This window comes from Budorcas taxicolor, chromosome 9 (genome assembly GCF_023091745.1).
Source record: "Budorcas taxicolor isolate Tak-1 chromosome 9, Takin1.1, whole genome shotgun sequence".
Lineage (NCBI taxonomy): Eukaryota > Metazoa > Chordata > Mammalia > Artiodactyla > Bovidae > Budorcas > Budorcas taxicolor.
Genome location: NC_068918.1, coordinates 30,683,208 through 30,704,102, shown reverse-complemented (window position 1 = coordinate 30,704,102; position 20,895 = coordinate 30,683,208). Strand labels below are relative to the sequence as shown.

At 34.3% G+C, this 20,895-nt stretch overlaps 1 protein-coding gene across 1 annotated transcript in view; it reads right to left on the bottom strand.

Annotated features, from left to right (window-relative positions):
• The window catches only part of REV3L (REV3 like, DNA directed polymerase zeta catalytic subunit), a 174,805-nt gene that overhangs the window by 57,128 nt on the left and 96,782 nt on the right, over positions 1–20,895 (bottom strand). Inside the window, exons 12-18 of the mRNA XM_052645563.1 lie at positions 18,361–18,503; positions 13,538–17,708; positions 9,448–10,361; positions 7,601–7,680; positions 6,160–6,285; positions 2,160–2,352; positions 219–330 (exon numbers count right to left, since the gene is read on the bottom strand). Of these exons, the coding sequence (XP_052501523.1) occupies positions 219–330; positions 2,160–2,352; positions 6,160–6,285; positions 7,601–7,680; positions 9,448–10,361; positions 13,538–17,708; positions 18,361–18,503 (5,739 nt within the window). The remainder of the gene's footprint in view (positions 1–218; positions 331–2,159; positions 2,353–6,159; positions 6,286–7,600; positions 7,681–9,447; positions 10,362–13,537; positions 17,709–18,360; positions 18,504–20,895) is intronic.

Below are 20,895 nucleotides of genomic sequence, written 5' to 3'. Positions count from 1 at the left end.
CCCTCAGTCCTGAGAATAGAATATTCTTTTTTTATCCCTAACCTGATAGAAATGATGATGGTGGGAGATGAGAGCAAAATCCTTTCCAGAATAACTTTTCTTTAAAGGGCCACAGGAAGGGGCTCACTTTCTCTTTTTGTACCTTCACCTACATTACTCAGCAATAGCACAAAAGGACTGGAAAAAAAGCTGGAAAAATCAGAAAATAAAAACAATACCTCTTTATTATATTTGCAGTTTCCTGAAAAAGTGCCTTCTCATCAGCAGCATAGGTAACTTGTAGTCCTGTGATTCCAGATCTAATAAGTAATGGGGTCTGATATCTGATATCTAAGAAATAAACAAAAATGTTTATTATATATAATTGTGTTAAGTAATATTATCTGACTTTTGAGTAAAATTATACAACTAGAATATCTTAAAATAAGACAGCTTCCCCAGAGTAAACATATAATTGTTTCCCGAAATTTTTCTTAGATGTTTTCTAGTACAATATGCAACTAAAAATTCAAATTTTATGTATTTTCAGCTATTTTCCTGAAGTCTATATTCACAAAATTCCCTAGATAACAACATGTCACCCAAAAATAAATTTTATTACTTTATTTCTTTTTATAGGAAGAACTTTGCTTAGTAGAGAATATTTTAATTAGTGGTATGCTGGAGAATGTTTACAAGCACCATTCCATGGTGGGGGGCGGGGGGCGGGGAGCCCTGATTTATACTGCTTGCTTATTTCTAAGACTACCAATGTGACATCAACTACTTCAAACAATTCATGAAAATTTAGCAACTGGCTCATGAGCTGGTACAAGCCAGCTCAAGCATACCACTGATTAAACTGCAAATTCCTGAACAGTTTTGTTTTGTTAAACCTTCCTCCTCAAATGACTGAATTCAGATATTACTATTTAAAATTGCCAAAGAACACTTGGTATTTTATAAAATGCCTTATGTGGTATCCTATATGAAGAACCTCTGAACTTAAAGTATATGTATTTATGAAGAAATATCAACAAAATTGGAATATACCTTATGCAGTTTGCAAACCATTAACTTACAGTAGTAACTTTTAAATTAAAAAAAAAAAATTTTTGGCCACACTGCATGGTATGTGGGATCTTAGTTCCTTGACCAGGATCAAACCTGTACACCCTGCACTGGAAGGGTGGAGTCTTATTAATCACTGGACCACCAGGAAAGTCCATAACTTAACTTCTTAAAGCAAAGAAAAATTCTGTATTAGCAGCAAAATACCAGCATGCATATATAAGGAAGACTGTCTACCCAACCTACAGATACACAATCATTTGAATTCAACAGTAACAATTAGTATTTCATATAATATTTAGATCAAATTAGATATGCTAATTGGAAATTTTATTAAGCTCTTTATATTGTACTGCTTCTGACTTCTAACAATAATTCAAGAATAATGAATCTAAGACAAAATTATATACAATACCTCCTATTCCCACTGCAGCAAACATTTAGAGAAAAGTTCTTTTTTTAAAGCTAGCAAAACTTTATTACCAAAGTTTTATGAGCACAATATAAGAAATGAAAATTAAATCCCAGAATTCTTCATGAACATAGGTGCATGCATCCTAATATAACAGTGGCAAACTGAATACAGCAATAGCTAAAACAATATACATCAAAGCCAAGGTGAATGTATCCTAGTATTGAAAGTTCTGTTTAACACCAGGGAATCAGTTATTTTAATCTGATACAGTAACAGATTATAAAATGTGCATCGTAGGAAACTCATAGATGCATAATCAAAAAATAGTACTATTTGAGGGAGTTCCTAACCATAAGGTAGAGAGGAGTTCTTTATGCTTATTTGGTTTAGACCCTGAGCAAAGAAACTGTCCCAATACAAGGTTCTTCCTCTGGTGAAAGAGTTAGTCCCTCAGTCGTATCCAACTTTTTGGGACCCCTTGGACTGTAGTCTGCCAGGCTCCTCGGTCCATGGCATTCTCCAAGCAAGAATACTGGAGTGCCTAGGCATTTCCTTCTCCAGGGGATCTTCCTGATCCAGGGATCAAACCCAGACCTCCTGCACGGTAGGCAGATTCTTTACCGTCTGAGACACCAAGGAAGCCTATGTACTTCCTAGGGAATGTAGGTATAAAATTAATAAAAATGACCAGTACCTTGACTAGACACCATCTTGTCTTTATCAATCACTATTACACCTGTGAGTTCTGTTTTGTCTGTATCCGGCAGTGGAGTGTCAGATGAGATGCAATAGAACAGAGCACAGATTGGGTCAAATTCAGGATCTGGTTCTAAGTCTCGTCTAGTTCGAGCATGTAATTCCACACTGATTAGGGTAAGATTTTGTATCTATAAAAGGAAATAAATACCATGGTTTTAAGCATTTTTCTGAAACAAGCTGAAAGTAGTATGTTTCACTAAGGCTCTGAGAAAATACACGTGTAAAATTACAGAAAAATGGCTATACAGGACACATTCACAACTCAACATTCCACAAATTAAAACTAGGTTTTTAGTTCTAAGATCAGATTAAATCAATTCATGTTTTTCTTTCAAAAACTCTCTCTCTAGAGTACATGCAGTGCCTCTCAATTTTCTCGATTTCTATTTGAGAAAGAATGACTAGGCCAAAAGGTACATTCAAACCAAAGTCTGTTACTTTTTACTTTCCATTCAGTTAACTATTGTTCTACCTGTATTTTAAACTCAAAAGAGTTCTACTTTTTAGTTTGAAACTCCTACTTGTTAATTCTCTGAGTTACTTAGACTTTCATATATATAAGAATTGCAAGATGTCAACTATACAACAGCCAGGTTTTTGACCATGCACATTTTCTCTTTGACATGTAATCCAAAAAATGTCATATTTTTGCTTTTTACACATAACTTCCTATGCTAATAAAAACGCTTAACAGTAATCCTTACTTAGTTCTCTAAGACAGTTCTCTTATCCAGAATAAACTCTGGATAAGAAAAAAAGATATAGATTGGATTCATGATTATAGCTGGAATTATAGCCATTACTGTACCAGTGATATACATATATCTGGCAATGGAAAACAGGAGACTGCTGTTACAATACTGCAATTATTCAGGTCACCTTAGTTTAATAAAGGATCTATATTTTGTATTTATTATGCATGCCATCTGTTGAAATGTAAATATAGAAATTCTCCTTAGCGATGGGAGTAGAATTTAGTAGGTATCTCTGGAGGACAACTAAATAACATCAATCAAAATTTTATAAGGACAGAACAAATTAGTGGTTACCACTGGGAAAAGAAGGGGGGAAGGTCATGATGGGATAGAGAATTAAGAGATACAAAATATTATGTATAAAATAAATAAGCAACAAGGATATATTGTACAGCACAAGGAAATACAGCAATTATTTTATAATAACTTTAAATGGAGTACCATCTATAGAAATACTGAATCACTATATACCTGAAACATATAATACTGTAAATCAACTATTTCAATTAAAAACAAGACATGTCCTTCAATCTAGCATACCTACTCTTGAACATGTATCCAGTAGATACACTATGTGGCCAAAATATATGTACAAAGTGCTTACTAAGATGATACTGTTTTCAGTTCTTATAAGTTATAAACAACAAAAAACTAAATCTCTATCGGTTTGGAACTGTTTACTGCCAATAAATTAGGTGGCATACATAAATGCTACACAGAATGAATACTCTAATCTTTAACAATTTGAAAAGAATGAGTCAGATCTGTATGTCCTAATATGGAAAGATCACCATAATACAGTGATAAATGGAATAAATGAGTGTATTATGCTTCCACATATATAAAAAATGTTAAGCACATGCATAGAAAATGTATGCAAAGAGACAAAAAACACAAAACTGTTTATTGTTTTTGGGGAAGGGAATTCATGTGGGAGAGCAGCTTACTTTTCAATGTAAATATTTGTGTCTTGAAGTTTTTTACCATGTACATGTAATAGTGCATGCATTCATCAGTAAATTTGTTATTAAGTACTTTTAAAATATAAAGAACACTAACTATGCATGTATAAGGCATATGGAATAAAACAAATCTCCAAAAATTGTGAAATGGAAACCTCCCTAAACCTAAACAAAATGAAAAATCAGTTTAATTAGAAAAGAAGGAACATGTGGAAAAACTATGGAGAAGACTGAAGACAATTTCAGGCCAAAAGAGTTCTGGAGGTTGATTTATTTATACAGTAGGCCAAATTTCACACTCCAATTTTGCCTTTTCACTCCTCAATATAAAATGCATCATAGTTCTTAGGGGTATTTTTTTTAAGCTAACATATGGAATGATGAGATGGGGAGAGATTTACTGAGTGTGATCAGTAAAGAAGGGGGTAAGAAAAGGGAATACAAACCTCTTTTTCTGCACTGAGTACTTTATATGTAGAAGAGAGAATGAGATTAGCCCAGGGTAATGGAAAAGAGGAAAAATGCTTGGAGCACAATTTCCTAGTAAAACGAATAGAGAACAGTAGTTTTTTTTTTTTTGGTGCATTCCCTATCTGACCACCAGGTGGCTATTTGGAAATTGTGCCTTGAGACTCAAAAAGCATGTGAGGAAGCTACGAGCAACTTGCCAGACCTTCAAAAAGATTTTAACTTCAAGAAGGCCCAAGATTCTGAAATAGGGTTACATAGAATAAAACAACAGTATAAGAAGGAAAATATGTTTTTCAGATAATAACAGAAAAAAATCAAATGCAACAAGTCTTTTTGTTAAGGTCTATCGCATTTGCTTTAATAAATATTTTTTACAAAGTATTTTAATTTTTGAATTTTGGATGTGTACTTGATAAGATAAACATTCCTGAGCTTGTTACTTAATTTATCTGAGCTTCAGGGGATAGTACAGAATCAGATATAAAACAGGAACTAAATGAATGCTGCTGAATGAAGAAACATGCAAATAAACTACTAGGGAGACTATGTTCTGATCTAATTCTAAAAAAGTAAAAATCTTAGATCAAAGTTAGGGTAAAAATGAAGACAATATTTAAAGTTTTCTTAGTCAACTCATCTAATTCTCAGAAGACAGAACCTACTGGAGACCAAAAACCCAACCAAAAAAAATCATATTCTCCGCTATAAGGGCAAAGACATAAAACTGTATAAACCAGTACTGAACAAAAGAAATATGAAAGTCACACTCATAATTTAAAATTTTCCAGTACTCACACTAAAAAAGAATAGGTTAAATTAATTTTAAAATATTTTCATGTAATCAATATATCAAAACTACCCATTCAACATGTAATCAATATAAAAAATTACTAATAAGGTATTTCATATTCTTTTTTCCAATTAAGTCTTTGAAATCAGTATGCATTTTACATTTATGGCACATCTCAGTGAGGCTGCAAAAGTTGTAATGGAAATAAATTACTTAAATGAAATCTAAAATTTCATTCCTAGATATGTAAGCCAAACTTAAAATCCTCAATAACCACGATGTTAGTAGCTACCATTCCAACAGCACACATATAAACAATGAAAATATATTCTAATTTCACCTCTGTGCCAATCAGACATGTTCTGAGTTGTCTCTTCTTTACAGAAATATTTAAACACAGATAAATTAACAGTGAATACAGATAAATTTACAGTGAACCATTCATACATATTCTCCAGTAAGAATGTACATTTTTTTCAAGATAGCTTCCTAGTCTTTGCATATGGTTTGTGCTGTGAAGATAACTGGGTTATAAAGATTACATGAACAAATGAATTGTACAAGCAATAATCCACTAAGTCAACCAAACAAAAAATACAAGTAGGTATCACATTTGGGATGTGATATAACATGGTAACATAACAATCCCAGAGTAATATACACAGTTTCAAATAGCTGAGAAATGTTTTCTAAATTTTAGCTTCTTTTTAAAAATTTCAGGTATAAGGTTTGAGAAAATTGTGAAACCACAAAGCAGTCTCAATAACTGATGACTACTTTAAAAGTTTCTCTGTTTCATACAAATACATAAAATAATAAGGATAACAAGAACAAGATAAAGATGAATAGGTATAGAATTTAATGTAGTCCTCTCTCTGTGAAAACTTTCTGTACTTGTACCATAAAATAAAACATATGAGTTAAAGCGTGTATGTGTCCTTGCTGTTGCAGTTTTACCTCGTGTAAAGCTTTCGCCTCCTGTAAGTTTTGTATGCTGACTTTGAAACCGTAAGTATTGTTTAAGGATGGTCCATCAATCTGAGAAGTTTCTTTCTTTGGGGTATTTACTGCTGCAAATTGATTCTATTAAAAAAAAAACACACAGAGCCAGAAAAAAATAATAAGCAATCATTTCCTTTCTTTTGATTACTTATTTCTGCTTAGATAACTTTATGCATTTAGTAATACATGATAAACCAGTACCATCTCCTTAAGTAAAAGAAGAAACTTACGTATTTTATTTTCATTTTTTTCAGGCTAGTAACTCAAGATACCAGACTGGGTATGTGTAGAAATATCTGATATAATCTGTAAGTCAACCATATATTGATTTTTGAGTTTACAAACCCCAAATACAGAAAATAATAGCTTTGTAGAGAGTTGACATTTGTACCACATGGACATTTATCTTGACCTTTCTTGGAAATATGGCAAGCAAGCAAGCAATATATTTGCAAGTAGTCTGGCTAAAATGTATAAAAGATTTAAAACTGTGGGTTTGTATTTTACCCTAATACAACATGTATCTGAAAGATAAACTAAAGTATAATTTTCAAGGGGTTAGAAAGAATAGAATCTATTTTTTTTAATAAAAAAAAATATATATTCTGATTTCCAAATCCATTAATCATTTTCCTGAAAGTGTTGATTTATGTTCATAGTATACTCATACTTGTTTTTAATATATATGACTTTTAATTCAATACTGATTTAAAAATGATAGTTTTAAAAAGCATTTGTAATCTCAAAATAGAAATACTAAAATATATTTTATGTAGTTAATGATATTTATGAGAAGTGGCCAATACAGAAGTGATCTCTATCATATATTTCTAAGGATACACGTCTAATGCATACTTTTTTCACATAACCATGTATTTCCAGTTAAGCATTACAACAATTTTTAGTATTTGAATAAAGACATTTATGATTTTTCAGAGTTTTGGTAATAAATAATGTTGCTTTCCTTTGATATCTAGCAAAATGAACTGAAAAATCAATAATGCTATATTTGAGAAAAAAGTAATAAACCAAGAAAAAGGATATACTTTTGGTGGGATCAAAAATCACTTACTTGAGCTCTGCTGTCATTGGATTGTTCTGATTTTGCCAGTAATCAGTTAATGTATTTGTATCCTCATAATCCACATTTTGGCTATCATATTCACTTTCTCTGTAATATTTGTATTTACATATAAGAATCTTTTAGATCCCAACAACAAAAAAAAATTTTTTTAATTAGGCAATTTCTTGTTGTCTCAAAGACATGTAAATAAATGATGCAAAAATATAATAAAATTATTTAAAAACTGAGACACGAAGTTATCAATTATCTAACTGAAATCCAAGAATAAGAAAGGATCTTCCACTGATCTTTAAATATGTTTAGCATAGTTACCTTCGCTTGTGTTAAGAGTACTCTTCTAAGAGCGTCAGTATTACTTCCTTTCTTATGACTCAATTTCTGGGTTTTTGGTTCTGCAGAAAGAAATTTTATATTTAACATCAAATCAACATTGCCTGCTTCTGTGTTTTTTTTTTTTTTTTTTTAATTTTTGTTGTTCCAACTCTTAGGTACCATTCATGAGTACTGTCCTATAAATTCTTCACAAAGATTTCACAATTTAAAAATGAAACTGATTCCAACCTGTGATTCCCACACGAAAATAACTTTTAATATTTGTACTATTAAATAAAAACATTTAGATTTTATTCCTGTTATTACCCTAGGGAATCATTTAATCCATTTATTCACTGACTTATCAAGTATTTATGAAGATGAAGAAAAAAATAATCTGTACCCTTGTGAGGTCTAGAGAGAGAATCAGACATTGATCAAATACATATAGAAAAGTAAAGTTATAACTGGGCTAAGTACAACAAAGCAGAAGATAATTGAGAAATTTTATCTAGTCAGGGAATTAGGAGAGCTTTTTTGAGCTAAAATCCGAAGAAAGAATAGAAATTAACTAGGAAAAGAGTGGGAATTTTCCCTGATTACCAAACAAAAAAACTGGAAATTGTTAAGGGTGAATAAGAAGGCTAGGGTAGAAACCCAGGTGAGAGATGAGGGCTTGGTAGTACCAGAGACAGAGGTAGAGGGTTTTGGGTAATTTAGGAAACAAAGAAGTGTGAAAACCACAGGATGGGCAGTGAGGGAATCAGGTGCTATTATAAATAAGACCACTATTTCTGACCTGTGTAACTCAGTGACAGAAGAACTCGTGGTACTGTCCATTCAAATAAGGAATAGTTTTCAACGTGTGGGCATGTATGTGTGTGTATAAAGTGTGCTAGGTGACTGGTAGTGAATGGATGCAATGAGATCATAAACTAAGTTTAAAAAATACTGACCTTGTGGTGCTTTTGCGCATTCAAGTAGAAATGCCAAAGGTAGCTGCATATAGCGTTCTGAAGCTTAAAAGAGAATTCTGAACTGGAAATTTAAATTTGTGAATTATCAATTTGGTGGGCAGGAACTAGGTCATTGAGAGAACAGAGTAAAGAAAGCTTAAGGCTAAGCCTTAATAAACTACAATATTTAGGTAATAACTGAGAATGTGAGGTAAACTTCAAAGGAAAGCAAGTGGGAAGAAACAGGAGTCGGGGTAAAGCCAAAAGGAGAAGCAGCTCTAAGAAGGAAGGTGTGGTCATAAGAACAATGGCTGCTTGGAGGGCATGTGACAGAAAGACTGAAAAACATCCACTGTCTTTAGCTACATGAAGATTACAGAGAATCTTCACAAGATCCGTACTGGTGAATTGATGGGGGCAGAATCCAGTTTAGAGTGGGCTGACAAATGAATAGGATGTAAAGCAATAGAGCTGTCAAATTAGAGAGATCTTTTAAGAAATTTGGCTTTAAATGAGAGGAAAAAGGGTAGAGGCTAAAAGATGGAAGGTCAAGACAGGTGTTTGGTTTTCTATTTTATAGGGAGGGAAATATCTGGATATATATCAAAGCCACTAGGAAAAATTAAGTTGAGAAGAAGATAAGGTTTCTGAGAGGGCTCCTACATTTTACCCAGAAGGCAAGAAAGGATGGAAACAGATGTGAGTATATTCCACAGCAGAAAGATAAAAAAGTTATCATGTGATGATATCTAAGATATGATAAAATAACCTCTCACTAGCTGAGCTAAAATTACATTTAAAAAGCTCTGATTTTCATTACATAGTCAATGCTGCTTTCATTTCTGGTATCTGAAGAGCTCTATGGTGACTTTCTGTTATTTCTAAACTTACCTGTTGACAAAGGGCTAAGGCCAGTTGCCTCAGGAAGCCTTTCTAGGAGTTTTCTCTGTATGATTGGTGTGCTATGAAGGCAAAGTGATTCACGTATCTCAGTTCTTGTCCTAACATTAATTGGGGATATCACTAGAGGCTCCTGGGGCTCAGCACAGGGGCTCTTCTGTACACCATCTTTTATGGGCTTTAATAAGTTCTCAATAGTCAGAGAATGTAGGTCCTCTACTGGTGATGAGGGTCTGTCATCTCCATTTAATGTTTTGGAGTCTGGGGATGTTGCCTGTTGCCAAGGGGGAATTGCTGGAGAATCAGGAGAGCTATAACTAATATAATAGTCATCGTCATCATCCTGATCTTTCTCAGCATCACCTGCAGAAGCAACTAGTGGCAGCGTCTGACTTTCACTTGCAGTCTGATGGCATTCTGTGGTTGGCGCTTGTAAAGCAATCTGAGAATTGTCAACATCTTCCTTGGTATGTGCTGTAGTGGGGAGTATATGTGGAGTTGTATCCATTTTTGGAGGCGCTACAGGTCTGTCATCTGGATTAACTGAAGAGCTGAAGTCTTCAGCAGATTTTACAACTCCAGTTGGCTCTGTTTTAGACAGTTTCTTGGAACGTTCATATTCTTCTTTGGCTTGAAGCCATGCCTGAACCAGTTGTCGACTTGGGGCACATTTGCAAGGCATGATCACTATTTTTTTATCTTCAGCCATTTTACGGTTATTACTTGATCCTTTATTGACAACTGCTTGGCCATTGCGAGGGGGTGACCCAGGTCTTGGATTTTGAGTCATTGCTGAGAAGGCTGTTTTCCATAGACGAAGTCCTTCCAAAGAAAAGTCTCCCTCAAACTCAGCCAGATCATTTGGAAGTCGAGTTTCTACCATGAGAAGCCGTCCACCGATCTCCCTATAAACAACATATTTTAGAACAACTGTTTTGTCTCAAAGAAAAATTACCAAAATATTTAACACCTTAACTTAGAGATTTTTAAAAGTTCTTTCTGGAGTTTTAAAAATGCCTATTTCTTTCTTCCCTTTCCACATCCTATGCCCCAACCTCCACAAACATATATTTTATGCAGGTACATTCTATCTTTAGTCTCAATATGCTTTTTCTAACAGGTATATGACTACTAAATTAACTTCCTTTAGAAAGGTATCATCAATACGAGGCAAAGTGTCCAATGAAGTCTTCTTTTCAAGGAGATGGTACAGACACATCCGATTCCTTTCCTCTATTCATCTTAAATAACTTTTCACTGTCACCATGTAAGAATAAAAATGCTGGAAGAATTTATCATCAGAGACTATACCCCAGATTTTATCTATAACCTCTTTACACATTCTCTACTCTCTATGCAGCAGTCTAGCAAAGCCTGTCAGTTCAAACAAGTCTTTATACCCTGCCAAATTCCCTCAAACATTACAAAAGTCACTCACAATTGATGTAAACTGCCGTAATTCTTTCTCCCCTTTACATGAAAAAGGTTAATACTAACGTAAGAACTTAGCAGTTGGCAGGGTGCACATAGGTTAAATGCTACTAATGTATGTGAAGGATCACTACTTAAAAGGAAACCTGGCTTAGTTTCTAATAGTTACTGTAAGTATTAAGCTAAATTTCCTTCTCTAACATATCCACAGGTCATGTATTTATGCCTTCTGCAGCAACATAATATTACTTTTTCTTCTTCATGGTATCTCTTTCATGAGTATGAAGATCATTCTTAGTTTCTTCAATTACTTCTTGTAGGGCATGATTTCCCAAATGACCTGGTCACTTTCTAGATAAAACTTAATGAACTGAATTCTTAATTTTTGATTGGAGCTGCAGGAACAGCACCAGAGTTACCACATTTCCTTTGCCCGACATGTGGAAAGATTCTAGCTCCTACTAGTTAACTCCATAATCAGGACTAGCACGTTCCCTGCACCTACCTTGCAGCGTTATGAAAAATTAGGAGAATTATTGTTATCGAAGGAAGTGAGTACACATATGTGACTATACCCAACTCTAATATTAATAATATAGAGATCACAATGAAGTAAAAGATAAGCAAAAATTGCTGAGGTGTGGTAAGTTCAGCTTTCTTGGATATTGTCAGCAGCATGCTAACTGCTACAACTCATGCTGTAATATGTATCAAGAGCCTTAAATTTTTCAGTCATCCTATTTTGAGAGTTTTAAGTAAAGACGCCAAAATACAAGAAATGCTTTATGATGAAGGTATCACATAATTCTCTATAGTAGCCAAACAGAGAACAACGTTTCTGTCTAGCAATATGCATGTGATAGAATATTATGCAGTCATTTAAAATGACGCTTCAAGACAATCATAAATTTGGCAAATGTCTACATTATAATGGTGAGTGAAACAATTTCAACATAATATTGTGACTACAGTAAGAACACATCAATAAAACAATAAAAACTATACTTAAAAATGAAAACTTTATAAAATATTATAATGGTTGTTACTAAGTAGAGAAATGGTGTCATTTTTATTTCTTCTTTTCCTAAATTTTCTACAGTGAATACATAGTTTTTAATTAGAAAACTCTGTATAGGGTAAAAATTTCAAATATAATGACTATCATATCCTTTTATTTCAGCTGCAGAACAAGCACCAAAGTTGGACAACAATTAATAGTAACAGTAAATGACTAGGACATGATAAGTTAACTAAGAATTAAGAAGACGTGCAAGGCTAAGGAAGAAAATACAGATGAAAAAATATACCATAATCACTACTGGTAAAGTTAAAGTCCCCAAAATGATGGAAATTAATGGCTAAGGAACAAATGTTCATATATTCTGACAGTGAAATGAAGAGTTCCATTCATGTTAAAAAAAAACCAAATGTGGGTACGAGGCACAAAAGAACAGCAAAACTATGTGCCAGGCAGTGCGGGGGTGAAGGAGGGTGAGGGATTTTCTAACTTTCACTTCAAATCCTTAGAGGAGGGAACTTCTACTCTGTATTTCTCATCACTTTTTCTCACCCCTTTCTTAAATGGACTCTTGTAGAAATTACTGCTCATCTGCTGGGTAAAAAGCTTGGCATTCACTGTCTCAGTAGGGTAAGGAACACAGTGCTGCTCAAGGTCAGTGCATACATGCAGTGTGGCCTCTTGCCTTTGCTGGCACATCCTATCTCTTTCCATCATTTAGATTAAGCAGGGTCTGCCTCAGCAGTCCTGGCAATTCTGCTCTGCTTCTGACTGGATGGCTGAAATGAACTGCCTCTCTCTGCAACTGATTAGGTAAACAGGATCAAACACACAGAGGCAGGGCCAAAAGCCATCCCTTAAACTTCCTGGATTAAGCCTTGTCCCCAGTTTAGCTCTTATCAGGTATGTTTTACCTTGGTGATGCAGGCAGGACAGGATACCTACTTAACTACTAGTTTATAAATAGGCCAGGGCTGTGGTCTATTTATAAACCTTCACCTTTTGCTACTGACTGTGTGTGTGCACGGATCTGTCTCTCTGTTTATCACTTTTCTGAAAAGATTCTTAAAAGAAGAGATGAGGGGAATCAAAGTCCATCTTGTACCGCTAATAAATGTACAAACAACAGTAACAATATGAATGAAGATGCTGGCAATATGAAAAGAGAGTGTATGTAATAGAAACAACCTAAAATAATCTTCATTTAGAGAAATATCCTAAGAGTATTTAAAACATATGTATGCTTATTTTCAAACATTTTTTTTAAAAAAGTTCTTCTTAAAATTATGAAAGCTTACCACTTTAGAAATAAAATACCATCCTTAAATGATACTATAAAAGTATTATGATGTCCTTCTTGGCATCGTGTGATAGACAGTCTCTAATCCTTTAATGTTGATGCAGTGCAAAATAGCAGATCCAAGACCAACACTGATCAACTTAAATAAATTTCTCTGGGTACAACCATCCATCCAGTTTGTGAATTCTTTTAATATGTCCATAACTACAAAATTGTTTTCATAATGATATACTGACAAATACAGTATCACAGAGAAAGTAGTAGTTATCAAATTTTGTTACATACATTATAATGATTCAGAGTGACCCAAGGGGAAAAAGAATTTTGATTACCTGGGCTTTTCTGGTACATCAGAAGGATTACTGCAAAATGGTTCTTGGTAAATGGTTTCTGAAAGGTCATGATCCAACAAAGTTGCCATAATTTCTTCCCTACTTGGTGGGGACATAAGTGGTTTCAGAATGTGAGCAGTTCGAGGGGTAAAACTGCCGTTTTTAGATTGCGAGGGAGAGCTGGTAGACCTTGGCGAACTATCCGGAGTTGGTGTCAACACATCAGTGTTTCTTGAAACATACAATTCTAAATCTTCAGAGGCTGCATCTACAAGTTCACCATCAGGGGAGGACAGTATTGTAGTAAAAGAAGTATTGACTGCATCAAGAGACGGCCCCATTTCTTTTCTGGTATGACTTTGAATCCAGTCTGAACTGCCCGGCTGTGAGAGGCTAAGAAACACTTCCTTGCTTATTGAATTCCTATTTAATCTGGATTTTTCATTTAGACAGTTCTCTGACTGCTGGATACAGAAAGTCTCCATAATTGAATTAGACCGAGATGTTAGAGGATGAAAGGTATTTTTCCACTGATTGTTGCGATGATTCTCATTGCTCTCTATGGCTGATTTCTCATATAGTTCAGGACTTAGAGTACCAGATCGAATCCATGCGGTTGAGTCTGAGGCATGATGTTTGTCTTCATCACATTTCTGGTTATCATGACTTAAAAACTCAGTTTTTTCTACAGTTTGTCCTGGGAAAAGATCCTGAACTGCATCACTTAGAAACTTCTGAGGCAAATTCTGATCAGCTGGGACAAACTGACTTCCAGAATAAAAACTACAAAATCCAGTTTGACCTATTGTATTAATATCAAAATTATAATTATGTTCAGGGGACAAGCTATCTTCAAGTGAATAACAACTTTCAAAACCTGGATCTGAAAAGAAGATGGGACTATCATCTGACAGGGAGTTATCCAACTGGCCAGAGTTTTGTAAATTTAGAGAGTCTACTTTAAGAAGTTTGGGAATTTTTTCTTTAGGTTTTGTACTTCTGGGAGTTCGAGGTTTTCTTGGAGATGTTACTGATCGTGTTCGTTTAACTGATTTGTTATGCTCAAGGGAAACAGAGATATTTTTGTCTGGCTGCTGTTTATTAGATAACGGGTCTTGTATACTATTTGCATTTTGTGCTTTCTGTTGTCTTTTTTGCAACAATTCTTTTAGAACTGCCAGTCCAGACTGTCCTTCACCGAAGGCTGAAGGTGTTGACATATTTCGATTCCTACACTGAGAAAGTGCTTTGGTTTGTGAAACCGCTTCTGACAATGGCTTCTGCTTTACCCTTTCAGGTTTAAAGTTTGACATGTCTAAAATAAAACCCCTTTGTTTTTGCTCCCAAGCTATTTGTTTGATTGGGCTTCTCAAAGAAGTTACAAAGCAATTATTAGGCATCTGACTTTCCTCTGAAGCTGCATTTCCTGGAGAACAAGTTTCACTGTGCTTTGAACGTTCTGCCATGCACACAATCTGCTGCTGACTATCTTTGCAATGCAAAAAATTAGGGGCATACGTCTGGTCTGGCTTTGATTCTAGGGAATTACGATATTCATTTAACTTTCCAAGAGATGACAAATAGCTTTTTTGTATATTTGCATTCTCTTCTATCTTTGGAGACATTATACCAGAAGACATCTGTGTATTCTGTGCTACCTGAGACAAATGGTTTGAAAGGTCAAATATATTTTTTTGAATCAAGCTTGATTCTTTTAGAGTAAACATACTATTTTGACAATGAGACCGCTGAACATTAATTTTTGAGATTGCAGGTCCTAAAGAACTACAAGCAACAGAAGAATTCAAATCGTCTCGTGAACTGGGGAAGGCCTGCATATCTATAGGTTTCTTGCTTTCTAGGAAAGAAGAAAAGCAGCCAGATAAATTCTGTTGTGCATGAATTCCAGTGGGGACAGGAGCAGAAAGAGGATGATCTATAGCAGAGCCCATTAATGACACATCTTTCTGTTTAAAAAGTAGTTGGGAGCCTCCAGAATTATCTGAGGTCTCGGGCACATTCTGATGTTTCAGCACAAACTGAACTTCAGGGCCAGCTTGAGATTTCAGTTTCTCATCCTTCAGTGTTACGTGCTTTCTTGGTGTACTTTTCTCATTTGTTTTTTGTTTCTGTTTTGCTCTTGGTTTCTTTTTTCCATCATCCACTAGTTTATTTGTCTGATTTCGTTTGTTCCTTTTCTTAGAAACTGTAGAGGGATTAACAAGCTTTGTTTTTGATTTCTTAACCTGCATTCTTGCTCGGCTATTTTTTCCTATACGGGAATTAACAGTCTTATTATTATATACGTTAGGACCCTTAAAAAGCATTGCTTCTTTATCGGCAGCAGCCATAATTTCTTCAGCTCTTGGATCTGTGGGAGACCAGCAGCGAGGTGGAGAAGAGTTTATGGGACTTGTGCTTCTCTCAGAAAGAAAACCTAGTTTAGACATAACATCACTATAATTTGAGTCACAGTCTTCGGTTTCAGCATTATAAGATGGTGAGGGAGGAGAAAGAATAGCATGTGACCGTTTTTTCCTGAAAGACAAAGTTCTTCTAATATTTTCACTATTTGTCCTTTGTTGTTTACCAGTTTTTTTCTTAGCAGACTTATGTTTTGATTTTCTTCTGTGACTTTTCTTTGGTGTTAATGGATAAATGGGATATTTGGTTGCAGGGGAGTCAGGAACTTTTGGCCAAAAATCCTTCAAAGGTGCAAGTTTTTTATACAGTTCCATTTTTTCCTCTGTTAATATTACTTGTTTTTCTTTAGAGTCTATTTTTCCTAGTTTCACAAGCATATTTTTCCTCCCTCTAAACCTATTAATAATAATGTACTTTATGATGACAGGGGGCAACTTTTTGGACATTTTTCTGCGTTTTCGAGATTTGAGAGTTCCATCTAAACTTTCACCAATTTCCATGGGATGAGGTAGGTTAATTTTTGAGTTGTGTGTTACAAAACTTGACTCACTATCTTCATTCTCATAATTTACCTTGCGTTTGGCTCTAAGGGTGTATTTATTTCCATACAATCCAAAGGACTGCTCAGTTTCTAAGGTTCCTTCTCCAAAGTGACAGTCTACAAAACTGTCTGTAGATGTTTTATTTTCAAAAGTTCCACGGGTGACCTTAATTAAATCGCTAGCCAATACATTATCTTTCTCAAAATTATTACTATTACAAGGATTATTTTGTATACAATTATCTTTTGAGGATCCAGTCTCAGCAGTTTTGATAGAAGTCTCTTGATGACCTGCAAGCTTCTTTTTATTCATTTTTAACCGGGACTGTTTATTACCAGGTTGTAGTTTATATGTGACAGGAGAGAGCTTTTGGGGCCTACTGAGACAATTAGAGAGAACAACACTGGGAAAAAACATATAATGTGCTGCTTGCTGGCTGAGGCTTGGTTTTTCTGTTTTATGTTCTTGAAATTCTTCATATCTAATTTTAAGTTTATTTAGTCCACTTTCATCAGCGATGCTATCAAGAGAATGCATCATAGTTCTATTTTCCCCTGAGCAAGACAGCAATTCACAATTTTCACTTAATGATGAAGGGAATAAATTACTGAGAGCTGTGCTGTTTCCTTTTTCATTTCCTTCAGAGGATAATTTACTCTTTGAATGATTTAAGTCAGAAAAGGTGAAAGAAGTTTTGCCCAATGTACTTTCATTAGTGTGACGGCTCATATGTAGAAAAGGGGCATCCTTATCAATTTTTCTAATGTTTGTATACTTTCTACTTGGTATTTGTCTTGTAACAGGTGGAATATTGTCTTCATAATCAAAAGTACTACTTTCACAGGAAGATACTGGGAGGACATCTTTCTTACCACTCTCTTTATGAGAGTTTTCTGAATGGACAGAACTGCTTAAAGATCCAGGATATTTCACAGAGTAAGTGCTTTCATTTGTAAAAGAAGTGACTGAATGATCTAGACTTTTCTCTAGTTTGCTTGGCTGTGAAAGGTCTTCAATTAAATCTTCCTTGTTCAAAACATGGGAAGAAAGGGCACTTGTGTGTTTACACTGAAAGGTAATCTTAGCAGAAGATGGGGGTTCTAATGTAGCAGCATCTTTGTGAAAGATGGAAGGTTTTACTGATAGCTTGCTTGTTGCAATCACAGAAGAGTGGGTTCTAGAATTTTCATTGTTCAGTGGATTGTCTGAAATGAGGGAAAAAAGAATTTGCTTAACTTCAACTCTTCTAATTTTTAAAATATTTTCCTATATCATGATGCTATCACCATGAAAGAAATTATATGAAATTATATTTGTATGTTTAAAATAGTTAACTCAACAGAAAGGCTGTTTTTATCATTAGGATGATATCTCAATCTGAATAATCGAGAGATAGTTACATTTGACTATTAGTCATTATTTTAAACACATGCCTTTGATTAAAAACAGATGGTATCAATATTCATGCTTTTTGAGAGAATAAGGGGGAAAATCTCATTGCCTTGGTAAGTTTCCATAAAATAACACACCTTTGCATTATCACTCTTTTTTTGCATTATCACTTTAAATAAGCTAAGCATATTTCTTAGTTTTCTACGCTTAAATGTTACAATAAACTGATTGAAGTTTATAAAGCCCTAATCAATGATTGATAAAAGCTATCCTCTTAGAAATGAGAAAAGACATACTTTATCTACATTCTCTCAAAAGAAAACATCTTTGAGAAGGACAAAATCTAACAGTATTGTCATAGTCTCACTTAGCCAACTGTGTAGAGTGTGTGATTATATTTTTCAAAATCAAATATATTTCCAGCCCCTAAATAACAAAATGCTCACAGCAGATTAGTTTACTTACCACTATTTTCATCAGCAGTTCCATCTAACTGAGGTATAGAAAGATTGGCTAGAAGCAAACTGTTATTACTCCATTCCATTTCTTCTTCTGAAGATGAATCTTCTTCTTCTGTTGAGCTTCTATGGGTATTTCTGCACAGTGATCTAGGGAATATTAAGATTCATCAGTGAGTATGAGCATTAGAAAAAAACATCTCAGACTCAAATAATTTGCCTAATTTGACACTATAATAGTAAAACTGAACAAAGCAGATCTGAAAATTAAAACTTTAAAAAGAAAAGCAGATTTACTTTGCTTTGCTATCATGCCCCATCAAAAGTTACTGTAAATAGACTTTACAATCCCTTTCATGTAAGCTAGAAGACACCATCATTCCTGTATTCATAGCTCCACAATATCCTGGATTACTATAGCTAGTTATATTCTTCCTTATATTGTCCCCTTTATCTTATCATTAAATATACACATATAACAGCTTAGGTGAGTAATTTCTAAAAGGTGGCATCTTGGGATATTCTAAGAAGTCTCCATAGATATACAATTATTACATTATGATTGGAAAAAACAAAAAGACAGGCAAGGGGGTATTCAGGTAAGGGCTGAAAGAGAAAATAAAAGGGGTCAGATAGATAGGCTAGGAAACAGTACAGGTATTGAGTCACTCCCAGCAGGAGCTATAAAATCAGAGTTACTGAGGAATGCAGATGGACTGTGAAGTCCAGATGGATACTCTCCTTAAGTTCTACCTCCTACAAATTTACATTTTTCACTAGATCATAGCTTGGTATTTTCCCTTCCATCTGGATGGGCAAACTTACCTTCTACCCACACCTTTTTCGTTCACTTGTCTTGAAAATTTTACATTATATGTAGAATAATTTTCTCATTAAACCTTTTCCAAATAACAATTATTAATGGCTCAACTGTTAATAATTTTCTTCCTATATTATACAAAAATCTTTCATTTCTGCCTTTGTCCTGTGTAGCCACATGTAGCATATCTATGCCATGTTCCACATGATAACTTTTAAAATATTTGAAGGGATTTTTATCATTCGTTTCGTAATTCTTTTCTAATTAGAGTAAACATTATCTATTCTTTCCACTGTTCTTTAAAAGTGACAGTGCTTGCTTATAATAGCCAGGACATAGAAACAACCTAGATGTCCATCAGCAGATGAATGGATAAGAAAGCTGTGGTACATATACACAATGGAGTATTACTCAGCCATTAAAAAGAATACATTTGAATCAGTTCTAATGAGACGGATGAAACTGGAGCCGATTATACAGAGTGAAGTAAGCCAGAAAGAAAAACACCAATACAGTATACTGACACATATATACGGCATTTAGAAAGATGGTAATGATGACCCTGTATGCAAGACAGCAAAAGAGACACAGATGTATAGAACGGACTTTTGGACTCTGAGGGAGAGGGAGAGGGTGGGATGATTTGGGAGAACGGCATTGAAACATGTATACTATCATGTAAGAAACAAAGTGCCAGTCTATGTTCGATACAGGATACAGGATGCTTGGGGCTGGTGCACGGGGATGATCCAGAGAGATGATATGGGGTGGGAGGTGGGAGGGGGATTCAGGATAGGGGGCTTGTATACACCCATGGTAGATTCATGTCAATGTATGGCAAAACCAATACAGTATTGCAAAGTAAAATAAAGTAAAAAAAAAAAAAAAACAAGTGACAGTGCTCACAAATCCTTCTAGTGTTCTCTTTTTCAGTATGCTTAAAATATGGTACTTGGGACAGAATATAATATCCAATATATGAGCAGAAATTAAACGACTCCCATTCTAGATACTATACTTCTATCAATCTTTCTCTAATATGCTTTTATAAATGTTCAAGATATTTTTCCAAGGTTAACCTCAGGGTGATTTTCACAGAAATGATCCAGTCAATGAATACACGAACATTAAATCATTATGGGATAAATGAGGCCTATTATTTTAAACATGTTGGCACTACTGGGAATAAGAAGATGGTGATTTTACAAGAATGTTACATATCTGAATGCATATCTACCTAATATGGGCATGAAAATTTAAATAGCTAAACCAGGTACAGTCTAAGAAACTGTAGAAGAAATGCTAATAGATTGAAGGTAAGAATCAAAGGGACAATATCAAAATAAAACAAAGAAAGAACAACAAAGACAAAAGAAAAACACATGGAAATAAGAAAAATGCTTCATTAATGCCACATGATCAATCAAATAAAAATATCGAATAGTTAACAAACTTTGCTGAAATATAAAAGCAACCCAATGTATTACAGCAAGATTTCAATACATCAAATAAATACTCTAATTATTTTACTAATAAAATCCAAAATCTATCAGACTAATAAATGTTACCTCAGGTACATCTGGTAGTCAATAACTAAATTCACTATTTTGGCAATCATACACTACAGATTTACTGTGCTCTTAATAAAGTACAATTTATGGCTTTCCCACAGAAACTGTCTACCTAGTCTATATTTGTGAAACTGACTGACTGAACAAAAAA